Source organism: Bacillus rossius, chromosome 14 (genome assembly GCF_032445375.1).
Source record: "Bacillus rossius redtenbacheri isolate Brsri chromosome 14, Brsri_v3, whole genome shotgun sequence".
In the NCBI taxonomy this organism is placed as follows: Eukaryota; Metazoa; Arthropoda; class Insecta; order Phasmatodea; family Bacillidae; genus Bacillus; species Bacillus rossius.
In genome coordinates, this window is record NC_086341.1 from 37,839,568 (window position 1) to 37,867,556 (window position 27,989).

Here is a 27,989-nt window from a genome sequence, read left to right on the forward strand (position 1 = left end):
GCCCCATGCAAAAGATGTTTATCGACTTTGTCGGGCCTTTCCCGCGCTCAAAGACAGGAAACACTATGCTGCTGGTGTGTATTGACGCCTTCACAAAATTTGTCTGGCTCATCCCCATGCGAAAAGCCACCGCAGAAAACACTGTATCTGCGCTACGTAATCAGATCTTCAAGACGTCGGGAGTCCCGTCTATAGTAGTGTCAGATAATGCAACCCAGTTCACGGCTAGGATTTTTAAGAACATGTGCTTCTCACATGGCATTCTGCACGTCACAACCTCGCCTTATTATCTACAGCCCTCGCATGCTGAGAGATTCAACCGCAATCTCCGGTCTGCTCTAATAGCTTACCATGCGCAGGAGCAGGATAAATGGGATTCGAATTTGGTGTGGCTGCAAATGGCCTTTAATTATGCACATCATGAAGGACACAAAAGTACTCCTTTCGAACTCATGTTCACTTACCGACCTAATACCCCTCTTTCAAATCTTTGGTCTTTGAATGACCTATTGCCCGATGATCCGAGAGACATCAGGGAGATTTGGAGACGAGCTCGTAAAAATCTCAACCTGGCTCATGAGAGCAGAAAAAAGAAATACAACGAAAACAGATCTCCTAACCCTTATAGGGTAGGCGATTTTGTGCTTTGTAAGGCACACCCACTCAGCAAGGCAGTGGATAAGTTTTCCGCCAAGCTGGCGTACCGCTGGAGAGGTCCTTTTCAAATACAGCGATTTTTAACGCCAGTTACGGTTAGCCTAGCTGACCCCAGTTCAGGAGAATTCGTGACCAGAGCGCACATCTCCCATCTAAAGAAAACACATGCTGACTTAAAGTAGATGTGTTTAATTTCTTTACCCTAACATAGGGAACTCTCTAATATTAGGCATGCCAGAAATCCTCGAGGTCTTAAAAATCCATGGTACTAGAAATAAGAATGCTAGCTTTACGTTGTATTAGTTTTAAGTGGCCACTTAGTTAATAAGCTCTTAGTTAATAAGTTTGTTTAAGGGTTATCGATATGTTGTGCCTGAGAGGCGGACGCGTCTCAAAGGTGTTAGAATATAAGTAGTAGGATACAGGCGAACCTGGTACTAGTTTTACTGAGCAGTGTAAGTGTTGTTTTTTTTTCTTCCCTATATGCTCCGCATTCAAGCGGGGGAGTATGTGCCGGAAATTAGGCATTTCGTCACTTTTTTAATTTATTCTATAATTTTAAATTTTTTTTGGGGTTTCCATTTTTTTAATTTGTCTGGTGGTTAATGGGGGTGATTTACTTTTTGTTAGGCCGGTGTACGCCACCGATTTAAACTTGGTGCCAGTGGACCGAAGCCCCTTCCCAGGGGGCCAATCTGATATTTTGCTGTCTAATGTGGACATGGTCAGCCCGGTTGAAATTTCTCTCGCCTGCAGTCACGCCCCGAGTTTGTAATTTTAATTCCCTGCATGACCAAAACTGCTTTGAGCAGCTCCTGGGCTGCAAGCTGCTACCTTGTAGAGGCCTGCTGAGAAAAGCATGTCTCGTCACGAAGCAGTCTCCAGTGGAGCTGCGTTCCCACCTTAGTGGCTATTTCTGCCCCCCCTTCCTCTCTCTCCTCCTCACTTTAGTTCTGAGAAATTAAGCTAAGAGCAGTGACCGGACGGGACGATGACCTGATGCAAAAACCTTCTCCCGGGTCCGACAGACACATCCCTGACATCTAGCGGCAAAAAAAGTAACCGCGGGCCTGGTCGCCAGCGTGCAGAGCTTACCCTCATGACACCTGGTGGCAAGTCTGCTCACCACCTCAAGTAGTTCCCCCTTACGCCGCTAGAAGGCAGCGTCGCGGTGCCATAAGGCACTATGCTTTCCTCTCGCGGCCCGGAGAAGTCGATTGTTCTTTGTTTTCGTTTCGGTCCGGTAGAGAGCGCGCATGTCGTGTTGTTGCCACGACCGCCTCGGACTCCTTCGGAAATTTTCGGCTTAGAACCGAACCTACCCCCTCCTTTGACCCGGGGCCTTACCGCCCGATTTAATTAGGGGTTTTGGCCGATTGCGGGGCACTCAGCCCTCTGACCTCGGCTACCGACCTCGTCTCACCTACGTCCTCTGCGCTAAGAGGCTTTTTGCGGGAACGGTGATTTTCGCGTGCACGAGAATGTAGTCAGTTTGCTTAAGGGATGTGATCCCGTTTGTACAGTAGCCAGGCAGAGGTAGTTTTTAGAAAAGTCATGCGTAGTTAAATTTTTATTTATTCTTATTTAATTCTAAAAATTCCGGTTTCGTCCGCGCATCCTGATTTCTCGGTCCGCGGCATCCTGATGTCGGCGCGAGACACCTAGTGAGCTCCGAACTCTACACCCTGGTTGGTGAGTAATTTTTTTTTCCTTTCCCCCCCCCCCCCCATTCCCGTTTGTTGGCCTTTTGCGCCGACGGTATAGGACTGTCTGGAAGCAAGTCTAATTCGTTTTGGATTTGATTTGGGTTTCAGACAGGGTCGAAGTGCTGGAGAGAGAAATCGCTCCCAGCTCGTGGTCCCGCACCTCCACTGCGGGTCACGTTAGAAGAGAGGTTTCCGCGACCCGACGTTATTTTTTGAAGACCCGGGTGGTAATGTGAAATCAACATCCCCCCCCCCCCCACTTTCTAGCTTAGAACTACATAAATCAAATGAATAGCCTACCAGCGAACAGTGCTTTCCTCAAGAATATGTAGAATCAACAAAACTAATCAGCGATGTAATTGTTGGGACATTCAAATTTGGTGCAATTTTTAAATTTTAATTATATAATAATCTTTGCTAAGGTGTAACATGTACTGTTTTAATTACTCCTGGGGCGCCCCCTTTAACTTTGTTATTTACTAAGATTTTTATTGTCAGGTTGGAATAATACGAACACAAAATTCCTTAATAATAAACCAGGGAACCTATAGACCAAGCTACTTGTGTAGTGTTAATTTATTAAGATATACCTTCTTCCCTTAAAAGATCCATACTCCTCCCAAGTTGCTTGTGTCAGGGAGATCCAAATTATCTTGTTCTCCACCTCGTGCCACCTCTGGTCAATTACTTAATTTTCTTATTTTTCTTACCCAGCAAGTTTCCAAGGCTCTTTTTAATTAATTTAAAATAATTCAACTTTGAGGCACGAGGGGCGTTACACTGTGTAGGGCCAGTGGGGCAACAGGCATTAGGGATCCCTAGCATCATCACCACTGCCGCCGTTCCTAGTGGGCCACGCAGGGGCTTTCGGACCTCACGACCCACCTCGTGGCTAACCACCCCGTTAGCCTGGCGCCCTCCCAGACACGTTTCCCCGCAACAGAACAGCCTTCTCGCTAGGAACACCGCCGAGTCTCGAACATGAGAGCCCGGGCGATGGCAGTGTGAGATTAGTGTTGTGTGTTGTTCTGTAAGTAACATGTTTATGTAACTTACAACGGCCTAGACCCCGCATGGCGCATTTGCATAAACGTTAATCAACGTAACCAGTGTTTCCTACAATTATTTCGTGCCACCCCGTCCTCCACACGGCCGAGCGGCCTCAGGGGATTTCAGCATTGGTGTAGCCAGGATTTGTGTTTGGGGGGTGTTAAGAAGCATGCCCCCCGTATTAAAACGGGTGGTCAGGGGTCCTCCTCTGGGAAAATTTGATTTTAAGGTGTAAAATAGTGCTATTTTAGCTGTTTTCGGTACTTAAATTTAAATATTGCAATAGTAAAAATTTTAATAATTTTAATATGATATTTGTTTGAGTGATGAATAAGAAGTTATTTAAGATTGGCTCCTAAGGGTGGGAGGGTTAGAACTCCTGAAACCCCCCTGGCTATGCCCCTAGATTTCAGGGTAGACTTCAAGCCGTGTACCTGGAGGGGCACGCGGGGGCAGAGTACCCACGACCCACCATCAACGGCCTAGTGTCTCACTAGCCTGGTGCCACCCCGGACAACAGCAACACCATGACGCCCGTAGCGCCCGTAGGTACTTCCCGGGCCTTCCACAGATGCCGGGTGTTGGCAACAGCAAACATGTCACATTTCTGTTAAGTATAACTTCGATTGAATGTCATTATTTAATTTTTAAAAAATTAAATTATTCTACTTGTGCATTATATCACGTGCGAGTGATACCCTTTGTAGAATTTCGTACCCTTTTCATACCACGTACACTTTGTTCATGCTTTTCTTTATTTGATGTACAGATCATATAAGCTAATCATTTTACCTATTCTAATTTAAATTAGCAACGAAGGGAGGTATTCCAAGACGTTTGAGTAAGGTAGCGAATATGCACTGCCTTGTTGGGCAACTGCCGTACCCTAACTCTCGGGTCATATTCCAAAACGTGTCCTAACTAAACCCCTGTAAGGTATCAGATCGGCAGCCATTTTAATAAACGAGGACTTGTGCGAGGCTATAAACAGTTGTACTTCGTGGAATCCATCGTAATTTTAGCTTATTTCTTAAAACTATGGAATTATTATGTGAAATAAAATATTTAATTTTGGCTATAAAAAATAAACGATGAATTTTTGGCCGTATTTATATTTGCTGTTTTTTTTTTAAAGATTTTAGGGGGGTGGGGGGAAATTGTAATCGTAAAAGTTTCGTTAAAGTTCATTAAAAAGGAAATATATATATATACACACACACACACACACACATCACACACACATCACACACACATCACACACACACACACACACACACACACACACACACACACACACACACACACACATCACACACACACACACACACACACACACACACACACACACACACACACACACACACACACACACACACACACACACACACACACACAGAGTCAGTTATGGATGAAATCGGCAACAGATAGGACACCAAAAATCAGTGCCCTAAAAATAAGGGACTGGCAGTGTCCTATCGTGTACTTGGAATATGGTTTTGGTAAAAGTATTGCATTTTTCAATTACCTAAGCTCTTATTTTTGTGTCTTGTAATACGGCCCGAATTGTGGTATATATTTTTTTTACTTTCCTGGGTTTTGTTGGCGATCTTGTGCAGATATTCAAACGGGAATTTGTGCTGTTAATGTTGGCCGTCTGCAATTTCCTGATGTTTTGTAAACAGTATTTGTTTTTTTTTAGTATGATTTGGTTGGTTATCTATTATTAGTGTGTTATCCTTTCAGCGATATGTGGTTATTATGCAATTATATTTTGCTGATTTAACATTTTAACGATTTTCATTAGGTAGATATTAAAATAATGGTTATGTTGCCAGTTATTTACTTCATGTAATGTACATTAATTCTTGGCTGATGTTTAAGTAAAGATTTCGAGTTCTAAGTACATTGCTATTACAGTCTAATTTTATTTTTTTAACACTATGACTCTGTTTTTGCCGTTTGTTCGTATAACATTTTTAAGTTGTAGGTGTGGGCCAATATCAAGATGCTCCTTACGAGCATCAAGGGCTTTATCGGGTTGGTTATATTCTCCTTCAAGATCTTTCGGTAGTGATAAAAATAATGAAAAATCGCTCTCTAAAGTCAAGTCTCGTTCGGAAGTTGGTACTGCAACTACGCTGGAACAAGGTAAGGAATGGCACAATGTGGGTTTGGTCTACAATGCGATATTGAAAAGTGAATTGAGTTTTGCTATGTGGCATAGTTAAGCGTAATAATATTAGATAAGAAAGTCGGCAGAGAAAGCGGTAATTCCTCAGAGCCGTTGTTTATAAGCATTTTTCCTACCTCCAGTGTGAAAATGCACATGCCAAGTGACTAAAGGAGAGCCACTTTTCTATAAAAATTAAAATAAAGTATCCAAAATTCGGTTTTGTTACTTTCTGACACATTTTCTAATCATTATCTAAGGGTGTTGTGGTACTGAAAGTAGTTTACCAGTAACTAACCAATTTAAAGAGTTGTTTTTTTATCAGGTTAGGTAACTTACCTACTTAAAAATAGCTTATAATTCATGAGAATGTTTAAGTTAGTTACATTAAAAATGCTTAATATTAGTGTGGGTGATTGATTGGGTTAGTTAGGTTATATTTAAAAGACTATAAAAGCTTGTGTACCATTGGTTAGGTTAGGTAGCATAAATTAGATAGAATTTTAAATTGTGTAAATATTTGGTTAGCTACATTGAAAATACTATAAAATAGTAAAAAAATTTGGTTATGTTTTCTACATTTTATATTGGTAATTATTAACCATTTGTTGAAACAATTTTACAGTATTTTTTAATATAGCTAACCTAACCAACTATTTTAAAACATAACAAAAATTGCTGAAGTGACATAACCAACAGTGTACTAACATAACCAACAGTGTACATTGTTATAAAGGATATTTGTAGCTAACCTAACCGTCCATTCTCACAATATAACAGTAAAGTATTTGTAATATGTAATCATACTTAACCACTCATTAAAATGGTAAATTCATGGTAAACTACTTAAAGTATCACCACGTCCAGTTAAATGTTCCATATTACTTATCCAAGTCAATCCCTGTATCCTGTAATACATGATGCTTGCTGTTTCAATTTAGTATGGCGAACGATCCTGGATATTTATCGTTTCTCCCTTAGAGAATGAATGGAAAACTTGTCAGTGCTTACTATGTATAAAAAAACATTGTGGTATATTAAATAATTTTTTTTTCTTCCCAGGAGAGTGGCTTTCTTTCAGAAATACCAAATGCTGTTCTGATTAAAGATGGAAATATGTATATATAGAAAAAAACTGGGTGTGTAGCCGCCACACTTATTAGAAGTACAAATATACCGATACAGAGATAGGAAATTTGTAGGGTATACAAATATATGAAACTCGTGTAGGCCTACAGATGTGCAAGTATACAATTTTACAGGTACATGATTGTATAAGAATGTGTGCAAGTATCGGAGTGTAGTAGTAGTTCCTATGCGAGTGAGCAAGTAAGCCAGTGAACAAGTATATGCAAGTGTGCTATAATGCAAACATGTTATTTTGGTATCTAAAATATGATACATAAATCCGCCTTCATTAAAGTGCTTAGTGTTGGCTGTGTTCTCACAGGAAGCTCATAATTGTAACGTCTGTAAAGTCGGTTTATGGACGATAGTTTAACGTGATGTCAAAACATTGATGAAATGATTGCATACTTTTATGAATAAACTTGAATGATTTTTATTTTAATAATAAAAGAATAAATAGGCTACTTTAAATTATACTAGTAATCAGATTTTTAAATGCAAGAATAATTAACCTTTATTGCCGAAATTGATGTTGTAATAAGCAATGAAAACCACATTAACTTTTCACTTCACTTTATAAACAGTCGACGAAACAGTTCACGTGTATATGTAAGTTGTGTGCTGCCGCTGTCTTTCTTCTCCTCGGACGCCTAGGCCAATCGAGTGGAAGAGAGATAGATGCGGTGCAAGCGTACAATGAGCGTAACGAGACACGGCATAACAGAACAATGTGCGTAATGGAACAGCGTAACGGAACAATGTGCATAACGGGACACTTTTTCGTGCGTGCAGACGGCGTTCATCGATATATTAGACGTCACGTCAAAAAAACCTGCAAAAAGTCTTTAAGTTGTCTGGCTTTCTACTTAATTTATTATTACAGTTTATACCATTCATCTCTCTTTTTCTTACCCATTGAACGCCTTACTCCTGATTGATGTATACTTTGTGTAATGTCAACCGACCCTACGGGCTGTGAAGTAGTTTTATACCAATATTTGCCCTGTGGAAAATGGTTTACATTTTTAAACATATCATCAATTTTTCTCCATGTGCTTTCCAGTGAAAGAGACGACAAAGACTGCGTCCTACTGGGGCATCTTCCTGGCCGGGTTCGGGCTGACCGGCGTGCTGTTCTACGCCGTGTTCAACGAGCTGTTCTCGAGCAAGAGCCCCAGCAGCGTGTACGGAGGCGCGCTGAAGCGGTGCTCCCACGACCCCCGCATCATAGACGCCCTGGGCGAGCCGCTCCGGGGCTTCGGAGAGGAGACGCGCAGAGGCCGGAGAAGACACGTCAGGTAACGTGTGGTGGTCGCCCCGAGCATACGTCAGCACTCAAGGCCCGGGACTCACTCACCTGACGAGCCACGCGCGACTGGCTGCGATCCAGTTGTTCACCTCGGAGGGGCTACTCTAGGATTTCAGAATAGCCAGAGAAAAAATGTCTTGAAATTACTAAATTTGTATTTGATCTACTCACACTACACATAACATCCAACCACCAGATTTTATGATTCTAAAAGAAATTAATTAATCATATGAAAGTACTTTATTGGTTTCAGAAACAATCATTTTTGTCGGCAATATTAATGTAGAAGATAACAGGTTTTTCCGGGCGGGGGGGGGGGAGTGGCACTTGCCCCTGGTGCCCCCCCTTGGATCTGCCACTGCTGCGTCGTCTGGGGAGCAGTCTTTTTTATGGTGACTCGTAAAGTGAATCACTCACTGCCGCAATGCGACCGCAGAGACGTTTCCACAGTTGAGGAGGTTGCTGCAATAGGACCCATGCTCCAAAAACAATGTTCTAAGATATCAAGGTGCAAAGTTTTCTTGGTGGTCAACACACTTATGTTTAGCTCCTTTTCTTTTTCCTTCACTAAATCCAGAATAGTTCATCATTCACTTAACATACTTTCACTTATTTTAAAATACAACCATTAATTTACGCAAACACATAAAATTAGTAGGAAATCTATTTATCTGAAAACTTTAAACAATTAAAATGGTTCTCTTCAAAAAGGGCTCATAACATCATCACATAAAAATTTTCACACCAACACAACAAATTGAAATTTGTGGATAATATTTGGTGACCATAGAGATTCAGATATGTAGAATTCATTTTTGTATCCTCCCTCAAAAAGGGCCCATGGTATCCTAGGCCCTTATTGCAGCAACCTCCTCAATTATGAGAGAGAAAATATTTCCATCTGTTGTAAAAAATTTAATCAGATGACCTATTACATGTCAAAAAATTACTTTATGTTTTATTAGTAAAACTTTTAATTTATAGTAATGAGCCCCTGAAAATTATCTTTGGTTTAAATGCTTGAAACAAGATACAATTTCTTGTGTATATATATATTTTTTCCTTTATTCAGAATTAAAGGTCATATTTGCTCTTGTATGGTATTTTTTTATTCAGGAGATATCTAGCTTTTAAAAAATTCAAATAAATATTTATTTAGAAGTCATTGAAAACAGATCAGACACACACATTTTGCTAAAACTTAACCATCATTCAGTTTTCTTTTTTGAGACAACAATTCATAATATGCCCTTCTGTAATATCTTTACGTTTGGAAGGCATATATTTTGTAAAATAAATTAGAATTGAACAACAAAATTTAACTTTCTTGAAATAGATTGCTGATAATCGACTTGGATAACACTGGCCGCTCACTTAGTGTTTGGCACGAATGTTGTGTCCATGTTTGGTATGGTGATGTGATATGTTTAAGTACATGACATTCTATGATCTAAGGCAGTGATGGCCAACTGGCGGCCCGCGGGCCAGATCTGGCCCGTGGTAACGTTTTATGTGGCCCGCAAAAACTATCTGTCGAGACGAAAACACACTTATGCAGTGGCTGTACAATAGCTGGAAAATTTTAATTTAAAATACTGGCAAATACACAGTCGTCGCTACACTCATTTTGCTTTGCATTGGCTTACATTTCATTACAAACTATACAAATGTCATAGCTCCAACCAAATTAATATTTTTATTGAACACAGCTGCCGAGTAAATATGAGAGGTTGACATATTGCGTGACAAAGAAGCGTAGCGGTTTACCGGCTGAGCCAGCGACCTTACGTATTTATTTCGAATGTCGAGAGAGCGCAGCACCATGACTCATATGGCAAAAGAATAGCACTGTAACTCGCGGCACACAGATTATGTACTTGTTCAGGTTTACGTTTCACTAGTTATTTAATGTTGTAGTTAGTTTTAAATGTTTTCCAAATTTAGGAAAGTAGACCGTGAAAATCGTGTTTTCAAAGAAGAATGGGAACACAAATATTTGTTTATACTTAATAAGGACATGAAACCTCAGTGTTTAGTTTTGCCTTCAAGTGCTAGCTGTATTAAAATAATACAATCTCAAACGGGACTTTTTATCAAATCATTAACACAAATATGAAAATTGTTCAGGCGAATCAAGAAAACATCTTGTTGAACAACTGAAAAAACAAATTTCTCAGCAAAAGAGTGTATTCACCAGTCTGTCAAGAAACCAAGAAGCATGTCTTTTAGCCTCGTACGTTGTTAGCTACGAGCTAGCGAAAGCGAAAAAACCACTTAGTGATGGGGAATTCATCAAAAACTGTGCAGTAAGAATGGCAGAATCATTTAATGAAGGTAAGGTGGCAAAAGAGTTTAATTCTGTATCTCTGTCAAAACAAACTGTTATTAGGAGAGTTGAAGATATTAGCAATCAAATACTGACAAACCTGAAAGGTTCTATTTCTGACTGTTCATATTTTTCGTTAGCTCTTGATTAAGCACAGATGTTACAGACACTAGTCAATTGTTAATTTTTTTGAGAGCCATCCAAAAAGATTTCAGTATTACTGAAGAACTATTAAAAGTATGTTCTTTGCATAACTCAACTAAAGGTGTAGATATTTTTAAGAAAGTTAACAATGCAGTTGAGGAACATGGAGGTTATGAGAAACTATCTTCAGTTGTCACAGACAGTGCTAAAGCAATGGTTGGAACATCATGTGGCTTTGTTGGACTTTTAAAACAAAAACAAGCTACCCTGCCCACTCTGCATTGCATTATACATCAGGAGGCATTGTGTGTCAAATCAGTAAGTGTGTCAGGCACAATGGCTACTGTTGCCAAGATCACCAATTTGATGAGAGGGGGGAACCATTCTTTAACTCACAGAAAATTTCTGTCATTTTTATTGGATTGTGCTTATGGTGATTTTTTATTACACACGGAAGTTAGATGGCTTAGTCGAGGAAAGTGCCTAGTCAGATTTTTTGAACTGCGGAATGAAATACATTCCTTTTTGAGTGACAATGTTCCACACTCAACAGATCTCCAGGAAGTACTGAAGAGTGTTGATTTCTTGAAAAATTTAGCTTTTCTCACAGATATCACCCAACATCTGGATATTTTGAATTTGCAGTTGCAGGGAAAAAATCAGACTCTTTTCGAGATGATGGGTTTCGTTGATGGATTTCGAAAAAAAACTTCAAGTATTTAAGTCTACACTGGAACAAAATAACCTCTTCCACTTTCCAAACTGTAAGAAGCTCTCAGGTGAAGAAATGGTTACTTTCGTGCAGTTCGTGGAAAATATTAACCAACTGGCTTCAGAATTCTAAAGGAGATTTCAAGATTTTGAAACATTCCGTCCTAGCATGGAACTATTCAACAATGCTTTGAAGTGTAACATTCAGTGTCAGCCAAGAGAATTGCAGCTAGAACACTGTGAACTCCAGTGTGATCCCTCTGTTAAAATGTCCACAGCAACTGGAGTAGAGTTTTGGAAACTACTTTTGCATGAACGTTATCCTTTGATAAGGAATAGAGCCCTGAAACTGTGTTCAATTTTCTCAAGTACTTGCATTTGCGAAGCAGCTTTTTCAGCATTGAAGCACATAAAATCAAAGAGTAGGAATAGACTTTCCGATGACGTGTTATCACATTTGCTTCGTGTGGCAACATCAAAAATAGATGTGGATTTTAAGTCGTCGGTGAACAGTGTTCAAAAGCCACAGTGCTCTCACTAAGTACTAGAAAAAAAATGATAAGTGTATTTATAAAAATGTGTCTGTTTTTTAAGAAATTCTTTCAATTATTTTTCTCTATTTAGTCAATTGTAATAGAGTTCATAAGTAAAAGTAAACAGAACATACAAAACATATGTTTTTTTAGAATTCTGTAAAATTATAAAAAAATTATGTCAGTGCGTGGTTTGGTCCTTGAGTGTACTTTGAAGTGCTATGTGGCCCCTGAAGTCAACGAAGTTGGCCATCACTGATCTAAGGTATTGATTTTTTTTTCAATTAAGTAAATGTTTCAGTAATATATCATACAACTTGTCTCCAAGAAACCAGTTAACTATCATAATCAGTATTTCAACATGTTATTTGCTATGCATGGACATTAACTTACTGAATTATTTCTTAACTTCTCGTTGGTTTTCTTGTTAAAACTATGTTGACATTCAGTAATGTAGCAAAAAAAAAAATAATCTAGCACAGCTGTGTTTTGTATGTGCCGAATGAAATAGCTTTTCCTATTGGTGCTCCTGAAATTGATTCACCAAGTCTTTGCAGACATTTCTTTCCATTGAATACCAAAACTTAATTATCAAATCTGTGATATGGAAAGAGCTAGGAAATGTTATGTAGAAAATGTGTGAACAATGAGTGTCTTGTGTCATGAGTATGTTGCGAAAGTACATTTTAGTTGTAATAAATAAAAAATACTATACGACACAATGCGTAATTTTAAGTGTTTTATTGTGTAACGTGTGGCTGTGGTCAAAGTGACATTTCGTCTAAAGAACAAATATAGATTGGCCGTGGAAGCGCCAGGCAGAAAACAGTACTATACACATTACCCATAGGGGCACAGCGCATGCACAACAAAATTTATGATAAACCTCCTTAAAACTTGGGAAGGTTATGTGGATCGTGATCACAGGTTAAGAAAATAATAAGATCTGGTTTGGTTTATATAGGCATTTACTAAATCTTACTTAGTGATTTTGTTGCTGTTGTTTTTGTCTTTACAAACGTTATCCAACTGAAGATGACCCATGGCATTACAGCCGAAACAAAATACCAAGAAAATTGTTGACCTTATTTGCTATACTTAATACATTAAATTTTGTTAAACAAAAAAAAAATGGGGAGGCCTTGGGGCGAAATATTATACATAAGTAACAATTTTTATACTTGACTGAATCTTAGGTCATTTGGTCTCTTAACTTTACAGGCCATTGAATATTGAGTGTGCAGGCTCTTCATAAAAAAATTATAAAAAATTACATTTACTCGTTAAATAAATAAAAAGGTGTCCTGAAACTGTTTGTTTAGAATTATAAATTATTTTGTGGTTTTTCCACTCAGGGGAAAAGACATTGAAAGCAGGAACTCTTGAGAAATTCTCCGATTGCATGAGGTGACGAATTTCAGTGAACTAACTCATGAACTGCGCATTCGGGAGTTGAATTTGGAGCGGAATTTCTCGTCCTAATTCTTGAGCCCCGTCTGTAACCAGTATTCCCATCAAATTAGGTTGGTTAACAGGCGGCTGATGTTGGGCGAAGTTAAGCCCAGGTGAAAAGCAAAAGGAAAAGTTTGTGTGGGACGACGAAACAACTTACCTAAGCTGCGGGGTGGAGTAGATCAGGTCGGTCCCTGGTGATGGCCAGGTGATGCGCGACGCGGAAGTTCGCGGTAGCCATGAAGAATATTAAGTTAAGACAAAAAACTATTTCGGGCCGCTAAAAAAAATTAAATTTTAGTGCTAAGGCACATGGCCTTGTCGATAACCGACTACATGCTTTAGAGAAAGCCGTTCACGACTTTTCAGAAGCGTGTTGTCTCGGGCTGCGAAGAGAGATCCGCCCTTACCGCGTGCTGCCCGCCGAATCATCAAAAATGGCGCCGGCTCGCCTAATTAAAACTGCCTTTGGTCGCCTGCCCAGGGGAGGGGCTTCGGAAAACCCGAAGGGAACCCGAAAGGTTCCGATTGGAGTAGCCGCACTCTAGCGCGTCCTGGCGAGTGCGCACGGAACTAGAAGCCCTAAAATGCAAGTCGATCCTTAAGGCCTGGCTTGGATAGGATGGGACTATGCTGTCCTCTGGCGGAGAGGCGAGGGAGAATGCCCGGTAGTTGGCGAAACTCCCGCGAGATGTCGTGAGGATGCAGGACGGCGGCCATCTGGGGCGCGAGTGGCTGTGGCCTTCATCCCGGGCATTGGCGCGGCTGATGGGTTATGACCTCCGTGGACCAGAAGAAAAAAAAAGGGGGGGGGGGTACGACCGGTGACTGACCCGGCCTGGAAACAGGCTGGTCCGACACGATGATGTGTGTTGTTGGGCTGATGAACGGAACACCGTTTTGTGAGAGGGACAGCTAACTTAAGCACAACTCCAAAAAGACAAGTTAGCATCTTTGGGAGCAGAAAACAGCTTTTATAGTCACGCTACCATCTAGGGTGAACAGCTCGACGCGTGACGCCTAGCAGGGTCCAGACGAGACGATTGCTGGCCCAGCATGTCGCCAGCAAACTTCAGCCTTAATCTCTGGAAACGGCATTGGGAGCACTAGACTGCTAAACAAACTAACCTGTCGGTACACTTGACTGAACAAAACTCAATGAGGAATAAAGCGTGGGACATCATATAGAAGATAAAATTTAAAAAAATTTAAAAATTTCGTAACATAATTCAATAGTGCATTTGTGCCTGAAAGTAGCACTGAAATGGCACAATTGTGTTAACAAAATAAAAAATAACTGAATTCAATTTCTTTTTCAGCCATTTGTTTTATGAGCGGGATGGAATCAACTATCTCAGGATGAAGTTTTACATTCAAGGCAGTAGAAGAAAAGGCACTGTACATTTAGAAATGAGAGAGGTAAGATTCTGTTTCGTTGATAGTAAATTTCATTAATCCACTCAACTTATGTTCTTTAAAAATATTTGCATTGGAATTTGTTTTATATGGATAAATTACTAACAGATGGAGACAAAATTCTCTGATAATCTAAAAAAAAAATGCATGGAAAATTTAATTTGAAACTTTAAGCTGTATCAGAAGCTGTATCAAGTACACCAGCCCCTTGAAGTAACACTGTTCGATTAGCGCTGTTTTGAAGTAGCGCGGTCATATATTCAAAGTAGCGCTCTTTCTCGTCCACATAATTTATTTTATTTTCATACGTGCTCAATGTAACAAACAAAATGCAACAAATTAAAAATAAGACGTCACTTGTGTAACATAAACATTATGACGAATCAAAAAAAGATATTACCTTTTTATTTAATAGTTATTTGCTTCCATCGCATATTATTAAAGCCTAATTAAAATTGCACAGTAAATAATATTTCGTAAATACATTTTCCGACGCCTAAGTGCGTGTTTAGCTAATGTTTATACATACTACGCTGTCTTGCAATTCAGTAGCAGCTCTAGTGGGATATGCCGGAAGCTTTCGAGGCTAGTTCACATCTTGCATGACAGGCTGCGCTGACTCCTAGTCGTGCGTTAAGGAAGTTACTGTACACAAACGTGTACGTGATGAAACTAAGATTTTCCATTTTTAATTACTCAGAACGTTATTCCAGGACTTAATACAAGGGCGCCAGAGGTCATCAATAATTAAAAACAAAATAACACAAAAAAAACTTATTTTATTGTTTTAATCATAATGAGAAACCTTGAGTCATGGAAATAATAACCAAACAAACAAATATTAAATAAAGTCTATGGGATGTCATAGATAACCTGAATCTTGAATAAAATACAAAATAAATAAATTTCCTGAAATTGTTCACTGAGTAAAAGTTTTGGGGTTTTGCTCCGGCTTGCTCGAGCATGAAACGCCTAACCAAAAGACTTCTGGACTTGTGTACATATAGTTTGTGCCAATGTGAGTAAATTTGCTGCTAATCGCCGAAAGTCAATGTTCTACTAATTTTATAATAATCCAAAGTTTATATAATTATAGTTCGCGTATGTTGACGGTAAAATTTACGCCAATTTTAATATATAGCGATGATGCAGACCATACCTTAACTATAGATGCTTAATGTCGTTCGTAAAATACTTCGTCGCTCACGTGAATTGAATGCGATTATTCTGCATTCAATTACAGGGCGTCAATTAACATTGCCCAGTATTTTGACGTAATTTCCAGATCAATAACGCCGAAATTAGCATCGCCACGAACGAAATATTCCCAGAGGGAATACACTACCACACGCACTAAATGGCGTCATTTTCCACTCTTTTTCTTCTCTCTTGCCGAAATTAAATTGTTAATTGAAAAGGGCCAATCACGGCCGCGACACGTTAGCGTCCTTTTTAATGAAGCCAATGAAATGTCAATATCAATCAAGCATAGGCTCGTTAAAGCTGTTCCGAACGCCGCGCGATTATTTATTTTAGCAGTTGTCATGACGACACAGCACGAGATGCGCGCGCCGCCATGCGTGGAACAAAACAAAACACTGCCGAAAGTACCGGGAAGCGGTATTAACCTCGAACGTAAAACAATAATAAACAGTTTCAGTTAGTCTGATAATACCGTAGTATTACAGTGCCGCTCCCGATATAAATTTATATTTCACTGTCCAAAAAGTTAAATTCAATTTAGATCGTAAAACAAATAACTGGAACTGGTTACTTCACAAGTTGGCAACATTGCGATGAAAGTTGAAAAACGTTATTCTCTTGCCAAACGACACTACTCTTCGTAGGCTGGACAGTCGCACTGTTGTTTGTAAACATGATCTGTCTACATGTTGTGGAATATCAGTTACCTGATCAGGCGAAGCAAGGATGTAGAAGAAGGCTCACCAATCTCCATACATGGTAAGTGACAGCTGAGCAGAGAGGTCTACTGCGGTGTAAACCACAGTGCTGGGATGGCGGTTCAGCCAACAATACACTGTTGTAGGCGATCGACGTCGTGAAGACTGCTGGACCAGTGTGCTGTTCATCGATGATCGCATCACCTGATGTCACCAATGACATCACGATGGATGCTGTGGTGTCGTGCTGATGCAGACCCACCGGGTCTGCGGCGTGTTCGCTGGGGTCGTACCAACTGGTACGAGCTGCTGAGTCAAATGTCCAACACATGACTCTACATGTGCCTTGGATTACTGCTGCTGCTGCTGCTGCTGCAGCTGCATCTACTGCTGCAGACGGTGTCGAAGGGGACCGCAACAAAACTCGTTCAGTTCGTCGGCAATCAGAAGACACACACACGTTAATCACACGTCCTATAACAGTTCTTATCACTTGCGCAATATGAATATACAGCGTCCTGTGATCGTGCCTCATGCTATCACTAACCCCTCTTCTTCTCTTAAATTAAATGACTCGAGATTCCTCAAACTCATAAAATTAATAATTCATAACAACTTAATAATAAATATAAACATTAATTGAACACATAATAACTCTGTTAAATAATAAGGTAATGCATAAATAAACAGTATTTGCAACAATAACATTGCATAGTGTTTTTCAATAACAACAACAGGTTATTGTTTACCTTTATTGTAGGTGATGAATAAATAAAATATATTTTATGGATGTTATCAACATAATATCTTCACCTAGTAAATAATTACATTCAATTTCTTAATTGAGATTTGTCAATAATATTGGGCTTTCAATAACATATTAGCATATTTAATATGCTTCTCACATATCATATGTGAATATTTTCCTTCATCACATGTTATACAATAGCTACACTTATTTACAAGAAGAGACATTATTTGCTTCTCAGCTATGAAATAATGACAATAACCTCAAGATAAATATTATTGATTGAGTGCTAGTGTATAGTGTTTATGTTTTTAAAGCTGTTCATTAAAGACAATCTTTAAAATTCTTTATCTTTCATTTCTTCTTTTCTCAATATAAAGTGGAGTGTTTTTACATCCTATTCATAAGAGTGTGGATGAAGTTGATATCCACTTATAGTTTCGGGTGTCCTGTGGGAACCCAATTAAAGTGCATTATTAACTACTAGACGATGAAGAAGCATAGGTAGGGGCAAGGCAGTAGCCTGGATCAAACTGTAAGTACTCATACCAACAAGTGTGTTCATTTAGTAGGATATTAGTCAACTAATCTTTAGGCCATTAATTATATGTAGTATTTAGTTGTGTGTTGCATTTGTTATACATTGTAATATGTCACATAATGTTTGTACACATCTTATGCCAAATTTTATTTAAACCTCACGTGTATATCCATTGCTAATACGGTCGAACTCGACTAATAGGGTGATAATAACTGTGTCTCAACACAGTAACTGTACACACAGTACATAATATTTGGTATGTCTCTCTAGGACAATGTACCAAACCAACGCTCAGGCAACACATATGCTCCAAGCACAAATATCAGTTGGAATAAAATCATCAACTGACAAACACCCTAATTCTTCGAATATAAATTACCATATCGAAGCAATGAGGTACCTATACACCTGGATTACCTCTATCAACTCATGAGGATATATATAATTAAATTTCCTTAGCAACATAAACAATACAATGGTTTTTTTAGCATAACACAAGTAATAATGGTACATATTTGGTGTTCTAATTCACCAAAGGTGTTTTGTAAGGCCTAAGCTGACTCAAATTGTAATTTCCTACAATTTTTCCTGTATCAGGGTCCTGTAGAGTGTAGCAGTTACATTTCTCCACAGCTACTACTTTGTAGGGACCTGAGTACAATAAAAATAGTTTCTTCGCTAGATGAGCCCACTTGTTACTAGTTGGTGCTGTACGGCGTAGAACTAAGTCTCCTACAGTGAATTTACTGATCCTAGATGCTGGCTTCCTCTTCTTCCTAAGGTCGGCTTCTCTTGTTAACTTGTCTCGTACTAGTTCTTCTATTTCTTCCTGAGTTGTTAGCCCCTCCATGTCATGTCCAGGTGTGTCTCTTCCGGGTATAAGGTTGGTGGTAATACCTACAACCTTACTGAGCATAATTATTTTGATGCTCCTCAATTACAGCTTGAGAGTAGCTGCGATTCGCAGTCTGCTGAGGCTGCGTGACTGTGCAGTTGGGCGGAATCGGCTGCTGCCGAGCAAAATATCCTCGCTGCATGGGATACGATGTGGTTGGAGGATGGTTGAGTGTAGAGAAACTCGCTGGTGATTGATTCACAGGAGCGGTGTCTGCTACAGGGGGATGCAACATATGCTGTTGCATATTGTTGGGCGGCTGACGGTTAGAGTAACTCCTGTACTCCCACCTGGGTGGCCTTCCATTTGGATCTTCAGGACGGTAATGCTTTCCCCACCACTGGTTTTGGTTGTGGGTGTAGGGTTTCTTCGGCTGGCGGTTTCCTTGATGTTGAGGTTGGAATTCCCTCCTGGTCTTCCACTTCCCTGTCCGGTACTGTTTCGCAGGCTGCCATGACGTGCAGTGGACGTTGGCCTTGCCGCCGTCGTTACCACGCTGCCAGGGTGTGTAGAGTGGTGCTGCCTTCTGATGTGCTGGCTTGAGGTCTTTCTCCACCTCGCTATTGTTGTTCCTGGACAGCCGCTCCAGCCGGTCGAAAGCGAGGACCTGTTCGCGGAACTCTGTGATATTGTGGAAGCTGCGCCCTGTCAAATGTACTTGGTACTTGATGGGTAGCTGGGAGGTCACCATCGCCATGAACTCAATATCACCCATCTCTGGTTCGAGGTAGCGCGTCCTCTCGAACATTTGAGACAAGTGTGTCTCTAGAGTTCTGTTCTTCTTGCTATCATACCGCTCGGTATGCAGACGTGCCCTCAGTGTTCCCTGTATTTTCACATTCCAAAACTGCTGTTTGAAATGGCTTTTGAATTCTTGGTAGGAAGTGATGGTACTTTGTAATACCTCCCACCAGTAATACGCATGGTCTCTCAGTGCAGTTGCCATGCATTTCAGGCGTTCAGTATCACTTAGCCTGAACATGTCAGCGTATTCCTCGAAACGTCGAAGGAATCTCATTGGATTCTCTCCTTCATGAGCAGAGAACCTAGGCATCGCCTCTGACCATTGGCGTGCCGGGTGGTGCATCACTGCAACTGGGTCCAATGTGGTGTGTGTGTTAGCTGGGTTGGAGTGTGTGATTGGGAGCTCAGGTTGCTCAACCTGCGGTGAATCACAGCTACTGAGGATTTCATTGGCATTGGTGTTCAGGGCTGGGGCCAATGCTACATGGTGACTGGAGGTTCGAGTAAGATTGTCTACCCTCAACTGCAATACCTTCTCTTGTAGCTTGCCTACCTGCTGCTCTATGTCCATCGAAAACTCTGTCTGCCTTTTTACTAATGTGTCCACCTGCTCCCTCATGTCTGTGGTATGATTGATTACTACATTTTCAATCATGGTCTGGCATGTAGATTGTATATTTTCCAGACTACAGCTGTTCTGAGCAGCTTGCTCAGCTAATTGATTTAACCTGTCATTCAGCTGGCTAGTCTGGGTAGTTAACTCTGCTGCTAACCTAGTTGTTGTACTGCTACATTGTTGTTGTATTAGCTGCAACTGTGTCTCCGTGTAGTTCTCGTGTTCTGCCAACCGTACAGAAATAGCAGACACACTACTCTTAACTTCACTCATTTCCTTTTGAAGAGTGTTATTAATAGACTCCTTAGTGTCCCTGAGACCTTCCTCCAGCCTAGCATTCTGTTCTTGTTGTTGTTTGTCTAATTGCTGTCGAATATTCTCCTCCAACCTATCACTAGTGCCCTGGAGACTCTCCTCTAACTTAGCACTCCTGGCACTTTGTTCCTGAAAACTAGCTTGCTGTTGTTGGTGGTTAGCTTTCACCTCCTGCCACATGCTTTGCAGCATGATGAGCAAGCTAGCACTTGTTTCATTACTTATTGCAGCTGGCAATAAAGGCAAAGGTGTGTGTGGTGTGGTGGTAGCTTGGGGTTGTGTCACATCTACTCTAGCCGCTCCAGCATGTGTTACTGGGGTAACAAAATCTGTGTTAGGTACTTGGCTAGGTGATGTGGGAACAGACACATCTACAGAGTGTGTAGACTCCACACTGCTGTCCCTGGAGCTGTCCTGACTGACACGTCTACTCCTTCCCCTAGTTTCCATATTTACTGTTTTAATTTACCACACAAAACACAATACAAATATGCACACTATCGGCCCCACAGTTCGTGCGCCAGAAAAATGTGTTTCTAATCTTATTCCCTTCTGTACACAAACGTGTACGTGATGAAACTAAGATTTTCCATTTTTAATTACTCAGAACGTTATTCCAGGACTTAATACAAGGGCGCCAGAGGTCATCAATAATTAAAAACAAAATAACACAAAAAAAACTTATTTTATTGTTTTAATCATAATGAGAAACCTTGAGTCATGGAAATAATAACCAAACAAACAAATATTAAATAAAGTCTATGGGATGTCGTAGATAACCTGACTCTTGAATAAAATACAAAATAAATAAATTTCCTGAAATTGTTCACTGAGTAAAAGTTTTGGGGTTTTGCTCCGGCTTGCTCGAGCATGAAACGCCTAACCAAAAGACTTCTGGACTTGTGTACATATAGTTTGTGCCAATGTGAGTAAATTTGCTGTTAATCGCCGAAAGTCAATGTTCTACTAATTTTATAATAATCCAAAGTTTATATAATTATAGTTCGCGTATGTTGACGGTAAAATTTACGCCAATTTTAATATATAGCGATGATGCAGACCATACCTTAACTATAGATGCCTAATGTCGTTCGTAAAATACTTCGTCGCTCACGTGAATTGAATGCGATTATTCTGCATTCAATTACAGGGCGTCAATTAACATTGCCCAGTATTTTGACGTAATTTCCAGATCAATAACGCCGAAATTAGCATCGCCACGAACGAAATATTCCCAGAGGGAATACACTACCACACGCACTAAATGGCGTCATTTTCCACTCTTTTTCTTCTCTCTTGCCGAAATTAAATTGTTAATTGAAAAGGGCCAATCACGGCCGCGACACGTTAGCGTCCTTTTTAATGAAGCCAATGAAATGTCAATATCAATCAAGCATAGGCTCGTTAAAGCTGTTCCGAACGCCGCGCGATTATTTATTTTAGCAGTTGTCATGACGACACAGCACGAGATGCGCGCGCCGCCATGCGTGGAACAAAACAAAACACTGCCGAAAGTACCGGGAAGCGGTATTAACCTCGAACGTAAAACAATAATAAACAGTTTCAGTTAGTCTGATAATACCGTAGTATTACATTACTCTTTTTTTTTAGAATCAATTTCAATATAAACTAATTACAAAACCTAATAAGTACTACATACTTAATCCTATGTTACATAAATTAGTAATTTAGTTATTTTATGTTATTAGAACTTTAAATGCAATTTATACATTTATATTTTTATTAAATTGATTTTAATGTGTTAACAGTATGTAAATACGTACATTTAAATGAAATAAATGTCATACATATAAGGAATAGTATTCAAACGGATTTCATTGGCTGGAGAACCAATTATTATAAATAACTTAACATGCACTCTTATGGCAAAAATGTATTTGATTAGCGCTGTTTTGATTAGTGCTCTATTTTCCTGGAACGAATTAGAGCGTTACTTCGAGGGGCTGATGTACTTAGGTATGAACTTGTGACCTAGCATCCTTCACTTGTTCTTGTAGTTAAGTAGAGCAGTTTGGACAAGTATAATTTATGGTCTCTTTGAATAATATAAGCCAGCTAAAGAGGCTTTAAACATAAATTTTTTTAATAAATAAATTTAATACGTAAAAAAATCCTAATTTGATAATCATAAATTTTTACACTTAATTTTAAACAGGTGGTTTTTTTGGCAATACCTATACTAAGTTTTTACCTTTATTTGTAAGTTACTGTTATCATATGTTTGTTTATTTCTTAAAATTTTGCTACACACTTGTTAAATATTTATTATTATTTATTCATAACCATGTTAATCCTGGCAAAATTATAAAGTGAAAATTATTTTACAAGTCTATGTATTGATTACTAAAATGTTGAATCAAATATAACCTACAAAGTGCTTTTCTAAATGGTGATGTTTCTTTATCTGAAAGTAGCAAGGACTCAAATCCTTGCACACCTGCATACCTCACTTGTAGTTCAGACAGCTTTCATGATGTCACTTTCAGGACAAGTACATATAATTTGATACTTCAGATACGCCCAGATATCGCCTTGATTCCTAGAATATTTTATTGGTTTTGGGTTGTTTCAATTTGACTACCCTTTCCATCCAACAATTTGAATCTTTTGTCATTCATCATGATTTTTTACTGTCAGCCAGTTATTCAATTTATTTTTCTGCGAAGCACAATGTAGTCTTTTGGGTTGGTGAATAGTTCTGACAGAGTTTTCTTTCCAAAAAATAACTTATTTTTTCGCATCCAAATCCAATTACACTAGGGTACTGTCTTTTTGTTCGCAGAATGAAAAAAATAAATTTGAGTACAGGTACCTGTTTGTGCAACTAGAAGAGTATCCCAGGGACATAATCGTCTTAGAAGACAACAGATATGATCATCCAAGTCCAGCAGACAACAGCAAAATATTTGATACGTTATAATAAAACTTGTTCTAAATGAGAACCATTACCTGACTGTTTGAAAGTGTATTTTGTGTGGTTGAAATGTGAAAGCATGGTTTTTCATGGAAGTATTTCTGTATTACAAATTTTTTTTTTCAATTGAAGCAAAAATAATAAGCATAAAACCAGAATTAAGCTTTCCGAAACTCAGCCTCAGCTGCCTTTAATTTGTTTATAATTCCTTACTTCTAAGAAGAAATATTTTGAAAATGAGAAAATAGATAGGCTTGCATGCACAGGCATGAATTGAAGCAATATAAAGTATTACCACATTTACTCGCATAATCGTCGCAGCAATTTTACCAAATTTTATGAAAAAAAAAGTGAGGTGCGACCAATATGTGAGGAAAAATTAAAAAAAAAAAAATTTGAAGTAAAATTTTTTAGTAAATCGCTTTAAAATGCTAAATTAAAGAAGTTAATATCTAGGTACATGGTACCTATACGTAATATTTAATTACAATACGTGCAAAATAAACAAAACAACTTTTGGTTACAAGAAGTTTGGCAAAATAAAAATATAGTATGAACACAAAATTGTGATAAAATCAATAAACAAAATACATTTATAAAACACATTCAGTCTCAACACTCACCAAGTTTATCTATTTATTGTCTGAACTAGATTCTGATGCATCAGATTCATTTGCTGGGACGTCAACGTCATCTTAGTCGCCGCTGTCGTCATGTGTTATCCAAGTTGTCTGTTGTTTTCGCCAGTCACGAACAAGTTTTTCAATTACTGATTTCCGTGCTTCTGCAAAAACGATTACGCGAAACTTGAAAGCGGCAGTATACAAATTGTATTTACCCTTATTTTTACAAAATGAACTTTCTCAAACTCTGCAATTACCGGTACTTTCCACTCCAATGCAAACGAGATAAAACAATGGCATCACAGCATCTTATCTTCCACACACATTCCTTCCTCCCACACGGCCAATTAGGACATGCCGCTCAAGATTGGACCAATGATAAGCGCCACACGCCACGTGAAAGCAGGCTGTTCCATTGTGTTTACGGCTATTCCGATCGCGCCACACGCCACATGAAAGCAGGCTGTTCCTTTGTGTTTATGGCTGTTGCATTCGCGCGTCGCGCCTCGCGCCTCAGTTGCCGTCAATAAATAAGGGTGCGGCGATTATGAGGAAAATCTTAAATACCAAATTCATTACCTCGAACAATAGGTGCGACGATTATTCGAGTAAATACGGTAATCTGTTTGATTGGTCTGCAAAGTTTTTTGCTCACGTTTGCTTTGCTTGATTGTGCAAGCCAGCCTTTGCCTTATTGTCAGTCAGAAAATTCGGATTTCTCGCACGTGGGGAAATTTGTTGGACGTTGCAATCGCCTGTGGGTTTTCTCAGGGTGCTCCTGTTTTCCCCACCACTTCATTCCATCTCTGCCCCATAGCCGTCTCACTTCGCACACTCTCCAGGCTGGCCATTACGACAGGTCTGTCCCTCAGGTAGGGCATTCCATCCATGCAGACCCTGCCTCGGGCGGGAAACTACATGACAACTTTCATGTTCACTCTGTGACTCTCCGAACCAGTTGATTAGCTATCACATTTAAATTATGATCATATTTGTAATTTTTTGGCAGTTTGCAGTTAACTTTTAATACATGTATATAACTGGTGAAATATTTTGCATTCATTTCATAAAATAAAATTCATAATAATCTAGGGGTTACAGTGTTTTATCGCATAATCTATACACATTTTTTTTTACTAAAATCAAGTTTGAAAAGTAGGGGTGCGATTTTTATGCGAAAAAAAGCATTGTTTGTTCGGTAAAGTTATTCATAAAAACAAACTTGTTCATGGAAAGTACATTTATTTAAAAAGTAGAATATTCAAAAGCACGCACACATTTTAAATTATAACCATTTGTTCAACTTTAATTCGAAAAATGAAAACTGTGACTCGAATGTAAGCTGGAATGAATGTATAACTATTGTAGTAATACACACCTTGAAAGATTGTGGGCTATCAAATGCAGTTAACTAGGCGCTGGACAGCGTGTGCGCATTGCACCCAGTCGGCAAGCTATTGGTATCTATATTTGACTACGTGTGCGTGCTCTATACAGGAAACAACATAACTAAACATGAATGATGCCAACCAGCAATGGCTACATTTCTATAAGCGATACACAATGACGACTAAGTTGGTAGATAAAAGTTAAAATGTTTGAAAAGTCTTTAAAAGAATATTTACATATCAGACAACTTTTTTTTCTGTTAATTGAATAAGTAAGCAGTAATAACCGAATGAATAAAATTTCAATTTTAAAATAATCCTTTTATATGGAAAAACTACCTACACAAAGCGCTTGGAATCTAACAGCAAGATCAAAAACATCATGCGACGTTTATGCCACAATCTTTCTCAAAATTGCGATTTCTCAACATTGCGATGATTATGCGATGAAACACGGTAATTCTTTAATTATTGTGATGTGTAGAGAATTTCTTAAAACCATTCAAATTGGATGGCTTCTTTGATTCTAAAAAATATGACATTTAATTTAGCTCCATCATCATGTTTTAAGGTTAGTTTTATGTCCAAACGTAGTTATTTCTATTGTTTCAGTTTTTTTTCTTATATATGCTGATAAGCAAGTGTCTTATGAACTTAAAAAAAAAATGGCTGTCACCAAGTTGAGGTACATAATTTTGTAAACATATGTGATAATCCAATTCCATCATTTTTTTTTAGTTAAATTTCTTTCAGATTTATTTAATTTCAGTTAAAAAAATTATATTTATTACAGTTTTAAAGTGCTATTGAGTTCAACACCTGTAAGTTGGTGTATATCCTGGTTTATCAAATTTCAACACCAGTAAGTTGGAGTTTTTAATTGTTCATTAAAGCCAAGTTTTTTTTCAAGCCAAATTTTGAAAACAGATTCTGAAACCAAGCTAATATCTCTTCAAAAAAAAAAAAAGTAACATGAGACTGAAGACAAACATGGTAGTGAAATGCATGTTTGACAATAAGAAAATAATCAAATTTTCAGGTTGTGGAAATGTATCCAGTTATATGATTGTCATAGCAAGGTGCTTATTTTTTAAAGGGTTCTGGCGAAAACTATAGTGTATAGTTTTAATGGTATATAAGGCTTTGTGGATTGACTAATAACTTGTAATAGTTTTTATTGTTAGATTTCCATATTATTAGTACCTAAAAGTTTTAATTATTATCTTTGAATTATAATGTACTTATAATTTATTTTGTACTGTAGTTCAGTCATGTTAAAATGAAATGTTTCTTTTTGAAATTGTAAATTTTTTTTTGTGACTTTTAATTTTTATATTTTAATTTTTACTGATATCAGAGAGTGGATTGTGGTTTTTGCAAAACATGTTGATTTACTTTAAAACTCAATATTAGCATGTTATTTTGTTTTGGCCTGCATTTTGAAAGAATTATTTTTCAAAATATTTTTGTTTGAAGCTTTAAAATTTAAAGAAAAAAAATCAATATTAAAATTTAAAGAAATGTTTAAGTACATACTTCTGGTTTCTTTTGGCAAAAAAATGAATGTGAGCTATATTGGTAAAAGTTTTCTTTTCTTTGGATGTTACCCAAATAAAGTATATAATGAGAGAGGTTGTTCAAGTTTTCATCTATCTTATTTTAAGACTGAGATTAGTAATGCAATTTATTGTTATTTAATATTAAATATCTTTGTATTTTCAAGAATGAACAGAACTTGATGCAATAAGTGATAGCAGTTGTAATATAAGTGTGTAGTTATATTTTTGGGAAACATATACCTGATTGTTAGTAACCAAACTTGTATTTTTTGTACTGGGAAAATTAGTTTTTATTTAAAGAAATTTATTAAACTAAAAATTGCTTTACTCGTGTGCTGAAACATCTGACCAAATATGTTTTGGGACATGTACTGTCTAGGGTGTACATAAATAAAATGTCGGCACAATTTATTTTGTTGGTTTTGTTTTAAATAAACTGCCATTTATTAAATGTATTTTACCAAAATGAATTCAGTGCATTGAAAATAATTATTTGTGAAAAAAATATAATGCATGCATATTGTACCATTATGTAAATTTGTGGGTAATTCATGTTTCATGTCCCAAATCATTTATAACTTAGAACCAGCATATTAAATATTAACTTTGTGTTCTGTTAATTTTGCTGATCTACTTTTACTTAGATTTATTGACTATACACTGTTTTCTATACAAATTATGGTGAAGACTGATGATTACATAAATAAGTAGCAGTGGAATATTGTACTCTTTAATGAAATAAAAAGCTTTTCCTGTAGTTAGTAACATTAAAAATCAGTAATGTAATATTATTCCTATTTTAGTTGACAGATAAACCTGGTACCTACTTAATAGATCTGCATGCAGATAAAACCAAAGACACACACACACACACACACACACACACTCTCTCTCTCTCTCTCTCTCTCTCTCTCTCTCTCACACACACACACCTACACACACATTCACACTCTCACTCGCACACACTCACTCACACTATTACATTCACACCCACACACTCTCACACTCATTCACTCTCATGCTAACACACTCTCACTCACACACACTCACACACACTCTCACTTTCACTCTCACACGCCCAAAAACTATTTTTGAATGCCAGATGTGTTTGTATCCAGCAAA

General features: G+C 38.2%; 1 protein-coding gene across 2 annotated transcripts; it reads left to right on the forward strand.

The window, feature by feature from the left end:
- The first annotated feature begins 5,063 nt into the window (after nucleotides 1-5,063).
- Nucleotides 5,064-27,641, forward strand: LOC134538800 (mitochondrial import inner membrane translocase subunit Tim21). Of its 2 annotated transcripts, XM_063380293.1 has the most exons (4): nucleotides 5,064-5,561; nucleotides 7,775-8,009; nucleotides 14,506-14,605; nucleotides 23,166-27,641. In XM_063380293.1, the coding sequence occupies exons 1-4, from the start codon at nucleotides 5,354-5,356 to the stop codon at nucleotides 23,301-23,303; spliced, it is 681 nt and encodes a 226-aa protein (XP_063236363.1). In that variant the 5' UTR covers nucleotides 5,064-5,353; the 3' UTR covers nucleotides 23,304-27,641. The 2 variants fall into 2 exon arrangements, with proteins under 2 accessions (XP_063236363.1, XP_063236364.1); XM_063380294.1 differs by lacking the exon at nucleotides 14,506-14,605 and having other exon boundaries at nucleotides 5,084-5,561.
- Nucleotides 27,642-27,989: the final 348 nt, after the last annotated feature.